The sequence below is a fragment of the Mus caroli genome, chromosome 10 (assembly GCF_900094665.2).
Source record: "Mus caroli chromosome 10, CAROLI_EIJ_v1.1, whole genome shotgun sequence".
Lineage (NCBI taxonomy): Eukaryota > Metazoa > Chordata > Mammalia > Rodentia > Muridae > Mus > Mus caroli.
Window position 1 is genome coordinate 71633948 of NC_034579.1, and position 7160 is coordinate 71641107.

A 7160-nucleotide genomic window follows, 5' to 3' on the forward strand; every position below is an offset into this window, starting at 1 on the left:
GAAGACCTTGAACTTCTGATCCTTCCAATGCTCCACTCCCAAGTGCTGAGATGATAGGTGTGTGCAATCACGACTCATTTGTGAGGTTCTGAGGATGGAACTCGGAGGCTTTGTGCATGCATTGGTTGCCAGGCAAGCAATTCTACCATCTAAACTACACCCTCCACACTCCCTCAGTGATTTAAACGCCTTTCAGTAACAAGTTCGAGACAGCTTGGATGCTATTTTAACGTAAATCCACAAAACCTGCCCTCTGGACACGCATACGGCTCTGGCAGAGAATCAACAGGACTGGCAGAGGTTTCTAAGAGTTGGCGGCTACAGAGCAGTTGTGTTGGGCAGAGCAGCTGAGCCTCAGAACCCACCTCAGTCCAGCAGCTCCATTCCAGAGCAAGTGGCAAAGCTACGCTGTCCACTGCCCAGCCTAGTAGTCTACTACGCACGCGCGCTGCTCTGACGCTCCCGTTATTGCTCCCTCCCGGCAGTTCCAGCAGCGCGCAGGCGTGCTAAGCCTCAGCTGCGCCGGGAGGCGGGCTTAAGTCAAGGGGCGGAGCCAGCGGCTGCGCACTAGCAAGCTCCGCCCGTCTGGCTCGCTTACGGAGGCGGAGCGCTTACTGTGGAAACAACCTAGCTCGGCGTCGAAGTTGAGTCGTCTGAGGTCCCCGCCGACGACGCACTCACCATGGCGCCTGCTAACCTTGGGCTGACGCCGCACTGGGTGATGCTCCTCGGTGCCGTGCTGCTGTTGCTTCTGCCCGGAGCCTCCGCGCAGGAACCTCCGCCAGTGGGTAAGGCCCGTGAGCCTAGGGGCCGAGGAGTAGGAGGGCGGCCGGGTCGGATCCAGGGCGGAGCCCAGCCCGCGGGCTTGGCGGCCTCTGCGCTCACGCCCTCCCTTGGAGCTGGGTAAGGCAGCCACTGCTGGAAGTTAACGTCGTGCCCTGAGGCACGAAAGACTTGGCCAGTCGGAACCGATGCCTCGGCACCTGCTTAGCAGCTGGCTGATTGGGGCTCCGGGACCATCTGCATTCCAGCACTGTTTTTGTTTGAGGGCAATCAGGGAGCTGGCAAGTTGTGTCCAAGACTGAGGCTTGGTCAACTTTCTGACCTTTGTACGCTCGCTAGAGTTGACGAGGCGCTGCAAGAAGAGTATTTTTGTTAGCTCAGGCTCTCTCAAGGAGTCTTGACACTCTAGCCTGTCACGGTGCGTTTTCTCTTTGTGACCTTTTGCGAGTTGTCGCGACTCTCTGTTTAAGTTGCTTATCTGCTCCCAGGTATGCCTAGGACTGGTCTGCGACTGCCTCACTCCTGCTACCTTGGTGAGGGTGACTAAAGGAGCTGACCCTGGCCGCCCGGGGGGAACTTGGGGCTAGATTCTCCAGTGAGGACTTTATGCCAGGCAGAATGTTGGGGAGCCTGTGGAGACCCAGGACCCTTCCCAGTGCCTCAAGGGTGTCTGCTGCGATACTGGGGGGGGGGCACGAACCTCCACCTGTTGCCACAGACCACGTGTTAGGTGTAAGGATTCTACTCCTTGACATTCTATAGGGAGATGGCTGATGTTTAAAATGGCTAGTCTTTACAAGGAGTCTGCATAAATTTACATTACCGTATCCCAAAACTCACCTTTTTTGTTGTTTGAGACTGGGTTCAGGCTGATTTTGAACCTTTTATTTTGAACCTTTTTTGTTTGTTTTTTTGAGACAGGGTTTCTCTGTGTAGCCTGGGCTGTCCTGGAACTCACTCTGTAGACCAGGCTGGCCTTGAACTCAGAGATCCGCCTGCCTCTGCCTCCGGAGTGCTGGGATTAAAGGCGTGCGCCACCACGCCCGGCTTGGTTTTGAACTTAAAAGTGTCTGCCTCTGCCTCTCAAATGCTGACCATAAAGGTGTGCACCCACCCTGCCTGGCAAAACTCACCCTTTAAACATTTTTTGTGTGCTTCACAGAACCTGTAATAGATTATAGATCTGTAGAGTGAAATTCGAGACATTTGAGGACACTTTGACAGGGCTTTTGGACCCTCTACTAATGGCGTGTGGAGTCACTGTCTCTGAGCTTCATCCTGGGAAAAACAGTCCCTAAAAGGACTGCAGTTGTGTTAGGAACACTAAGACACAGTGATGGCTGGTGCCGGTCTCTGGGTAGGGGGTCCTTACTGAACACCTCAGTTTGTAGAGGAATCTGCAGTTCCCCTCCCTCTGTCCCTGAGGAACCTGCCTTAGTGAACTGTTTTATTAAATACTGCATACATGCCTTTTGGGGTGCCCTGCCCCTCCTGTTCTCAAACAGAGCAGTGTTGAGGACTACTTTGTCAAGCAAGTGTACTCCCAACATGACAGTAGAGATGCCCTCTGAATTCTGTCACCAGAGTGGGTACTCTTAAGCCCTTTCAAGTTAATTTCACTTGGGGCACAGGAGATGGCAGCATGTTTCATAGGTTTACAAGGGGTAAGGTTCACTTCCTTAGTCTCCACAATCATCCCTTTCCCACATGTAGGTGTGTCTTTTTGTCCTGAGGACCTGAGTTGACTCACCCGAAACGTCAAGGACCCACTCAGAAGCGAGTCACTATTTATTGCCTTTTCATTTAATTATTAAATGAGTCTGAAAGTTCTTTAAAAATGAGTAAATAGCTTCTAAACTGAACTCTAAGCCACAGCGCCTCAGAGTCAGGACATCCGTGATCGGCACTGAGAAACCACGAGGACATTGTTCCTATCTCCAGGGTGTGGTTGGCTGTGTCTGTCCCGTGATGAGGTGAGAGATACTGTGTGTGGCCTCCCTGAAATGTGAGCCACGGGGCAGCAGGTTGTCAGTGTTTCCTTCCTGGCCACATGAGTCTGGGAGTTACTTCAGCCAGGATGCTTGCCATTGATGCTCTCCGGTACACAAGATCTGTGGAGGAGGAGTGGGAGGAGGAGGGGGGGGTTGCTGTCCCCTGGGGATTCAGACTGCCCAGTAATGGGCAGGGCCAGCGTGGCCAGAGCTCAGGGACTCAGGGGCTCAGGATGTGTTTCTTGGAACTCAGTTCTTTCAGTTCTCAAAAGCCCAGTTACCAAAACATCCTGTAACAGATCCGGACCTCGTCATTCCTGGGGCCGCTGTGTGGGCTGATAGTAAGCAAGACCATCCTTTCTTGTGGATGACTTTGAAAACGCTGGAGAGTGGGTGTGTTCAGCACACCCTCAGCTGTCAGCATTAATGAGAAAGATCCCAGTGTGGGGGTGTAGGAGCTCTAAGGGGCAGTACAGCCAGCTAATGGTGCAGCTGTCCTGAGTGACCACATACTGTGCCGTTCCCTCTCTGTGCTTGTTAGGGTTGGTCTCTCCTCTCCTCTCCTCTCCTCTCCTCTCCTCTCCTCTCTCTTTCTTTCTAAAAGATTTATTTATTTTATATATATGAGTGCACTGTCACTGTCTTCAGACACACCAGAAGAGGGCATCAGATCCCATTACAGATGGCTGAGCTGCCATGTGGTTGCTGGGAATTGAACTCAGGACCTCTGGAAGAGAAGTCAGTTCTCTTAACCACTCAGCCATCTCTCCAGCTCCAGTAGGGTCTTTCTTCGCTTACTGTAAAATCTGCTCATTTAAATTTTTTTAATTGCAAATGGACAAATTAAAGTCTTACAGCTTGTTACTAATTTGACCAAATCATGGGAGTAAGTTGTTGAGGTGGCCTCTACCCCTAAATTCTTCAGAGGTAATTCCTTCTAAGAATGAGGAGAGCCTCTGCTCAGCTTAAACATAGTTGCCAAAGCTGGGGTGTTATAGAGTGGAACTCAAATGCTCGATGTACTGCATAGCCCACACCCGGATCTACCAGTTTCCTCAGTGAGCTCCTTTCCGTTCTCTACCTCCGAAGCCTAGGACCATTTTAAGTCACTTCAACTTTTACATCATTTCCAATCTCCTCAGTTTCTTCTGAGCTCCTCCGTCCATCTTTGTCTTCGGAAAGCCAGTCTGTAGAGATCCCCGGTTGGATGTTGCCCTTTCTTTTTTCCCGAGACAGGGTTTCTCTGTGTAGCCCTGACTGTCCTGGAACTCACTCTGTAGACCAGGCTGGCCTCGAACTCAGAAATCTGCCTGCCTCTGCCTCCCTGGGATTAAAGGCATGCGCCACCACACCCGGCTGGTGTTGCCCTTTCTATTTTCTTTCCCTTAGAGACAAAGTCTTACTGTGTACCTCTGGCTGCCTTGGAATTCACTATGTATACTAGGAAGGCCTCAAACTTCCAGAGATCCACCTGCCTCTGCCTCCTAAGTGCTGAGACTAAAGGCAATTGCCACTACGTTCCGCTCCGACTTTTCCCTTCTAGATTTTGTAAATAGACAAAGCTGGGGGAAATCAAGTGTGTAGTGGCACCTGACTGTCCCTTTGGTGATAGGCCTGTGCTGTTAGCCAGGCGCAGCCTTTCCTGGGTGTCCCTCCAGGTCGGTGGCAGAACACCGGGGCCAAGTCTTGCTTTGCTTGAGTCTTTTTGAGGCAGGATCTCTGTGTAGCTCAGGCTAGCCCTCATCCTTCAAGTGCTGAGCCCGCAGGTGTGCTCCCCACCAGTTTTTCCTCTTGAGATAAGTCTTTCTTCCTGTGAAGTTAGAAATGTACCCCTGGGTAAGTTTCTCTGTGCAGCCCAGCTTCTCTAGATGCAGAGACTGCAACCTAGCAACCCAGTGAGCCAAGCATCTTTTCCCAACACTCTTGCTCTCCCCCTAAGTGATGAGTGTACATTGTGTATTACCACTTGGCCTTTGATAGATGGCTTCTTTCAGCCCACCTGGTGTCAGTTTCACTTATTTGACTTCTCTTTGTGGCTTGAAGTTGATCCACTGTGTAGATACTCCAATCTAGCTGTCCCTCCTTCTAAACGTGAACATCTGGGCTGTTTCCAGTTGGGTCATTATGGATAGAGATACGGTGAGCATGCTTGCCAAGGGCTTTATGTGGTATGTCTTCTGATGTCTTGAATAGGATATCTCTAGTGGGCTTGCTAGTCACAAGAGCAGCCATTTCTAAAAATGGCTGAGCCAACTCCAAGTGTGCATTCTCGTTGCTATGTTGTCCCTGGTCATCTCTCTTAAGTTTAACCTTTCTCATGCATGCATCTCTGTGGAGGTTTAATTTGTGTTTCCCTGGCAACCAATGACTTGAGTGCAGTGCCCTTCTAAAGTGTGCTTGTTCTAAGGGATGGCGGGCAGCAGTGGCCCAGTTGGACAGCATGAGAAAGTCTTGATGTATATGCTACATCTATACATTTGATTTGCTTGCATTCCAAGGCTGATAGCTATATAGACTTTGACCCGTTCCTAAAAATAGTGCTTTGGGTGCTGGCTCTGTCCCCAGGTGCTCTGCATGACTGGAGCAGGCTGGTACCACTTGGCTTCTTGGGTTTGGGAAGCATAGCCCTGGCTGGGGAAGCTTGCCCCAGGATCTTGAGATCTATCTAGAGGTAAGTTTGCAAGCTTGGCTTTGCCTCTAGGCATGTCACTGTATGGCTGTGGCCTCCTGCTCACAGGAGCATGGCAGTAGCAGTAGGTCTTGGCAGGTTAGAGGGTGCATTTTCATGGCTCCCCCTATAAAGGAGAGCTGTAAAACACAGCATTCTTGCAGGAGTGGCTCTTGCTTGGTGACTTGCCTTCAGCAGGAGTAAGTTGGGTGCCCTCAGTACCAGCAGAGTCTCGGTCATTTCGGGCAGAGGTTCACAGCACTTGTTTATTTTTTTATTCTTCCCTGTCTCTCCTGACAGGTTGCTCTGAGTACACAAACAGATCCTGTGAAGAGTGCCTCAGGAACGTCTCGGTAAGTTACTTGGCTCAGACCCTTGCCCTCAAGTCCAAGGAGGTGTTTGTATTTGGGGTGATCTGTCATTGGGGAGTTGTTGGATGCTTTTCATGGTGGTTGTTACATACTATCCCAGCTTCTCTCAGGCCCCTGAAGCCTTCCCATGAAAGGTGCAGGCTCCATCCAGCATAGCCAGTGACCTGGTTAGGCAGTGTGGGGATACACCCTTCCTGGAGCTGCCTGTACTGACCTTGGATGACTAGGACTGCTTACCTAGGTCACCTTGGACTGAAGTGGGCCTCTGAGGGGTGACCTTGGGTTTTGATTGGGCCAGCAAGTGGGCAATAGTTCGCAACAGAGCTCTTTAGATGTCCTGGGAGGACTCTTGGCTTCTGCAGGGTGGGAGCCTGCTCTCTGGCCAGCCTGGGAGGCTCCTCTGTGCTGCTCCTTGAGGCTGAGGAGTTCTTGGGCTTGTTTAGCTCAGTGCTGTGCAGCTTACATTAGGAACTCTGAGGGGGTAACAGAAGTGGAGCAGCAGATGGTCAGAAAGCCGTCTTAGGAGGCTGCTCCCTAGAGACTGCAGGGAGGATTTGTGGCATCCTGGGGCCGGGCAGCATGTGTCCCATCATCAGCCTTGGCTCCTACCACAGGACGTTAGGAGTATCTTAGAAAGCAGTAGAAGATGCTTAAAGGAGCAGTGCAGATCTGAATTGTGTCTAGTTACTTTGTGAGACTCCAGTGGGCCGCAGGATCTGGTAACTAAAAATCATCTGCTGCGCCTGCCTCAGTATTGACATTGCTCGTGCTGAGTCTCCTCCCCCATGGGTGGGTTTTCTTGACTCTCTAGGTTCTAGTTCCCACCCCCTACCCCCAGGAGGTCATTTTAGTAGTTAAAAAACAAATAGCTCACTGCTGTCCTAGCTTTGTAACCTCATTAACTTGGGTTGTGCCTGGTGAGGACAGAGTCCACAGAGGGACTTGCCGAGGTCACAGTGGCTTAGTCTAGTTGGGTAGAGCCTGAGGCCTGACCCTGCCCTGAACCCAGACAGCAAGGCTTCAGAAAGGCAAGGTGGAGAAGGCTAGCCCAGACCCAAAGGTCTGCCCGGAGACAAGGTGCTAGAAAGAGAAGGGTGCCTGTAGGCCTTCTGAGCACCAGTGGCCTAGAGAGAGGCTGCGCCATCCTTGCTGCTGCTGAGTTCAGAGGCCTCTTCAGTTAAGAACAAAACAACACCCACAGAGAGTGCTGTGTTCTCTTTGGAGCTCCTAGTCACATGAAAATGAAAGATTAGCCGGGCGTGGTGGCGCATGCCTTTAATCCCAGCACTCGGGAGGCAGAGGCAGGCGGATTTCTGAGTTCGAGGCCAGCCTGGTCTACAAAGTGAG

At 51.4% G+C, this 7160-nt stretch overlaps 1 protein-coding gene across 1 annotated transcript in view; it reads left to right on the forward strand.

Annotated features, from left to right (window-relative positions):
• The first annotated feature begins 520 nt into the window (after positions 1–520).
• The window catches only part of Pttg1ip (PTTG1 interacting protein), a 17697-nt gene continuing 11057 nt past the window's right edge, over positions 521–7160 (forward strand). The window contains exons 1-2 of the mRNA XM_021174088.2: positions 521–788; positions 5743–5795. Of these exons, the coding sequence (XP_021029747.1) occupies positions 683–788; positions 5743–5795 (159 nt within the window). The 5' untranslated portion in view covers positions 521–682. The remainder of the gene's footprint in view (positions 789–5742; positions 5796–7160) is intronic.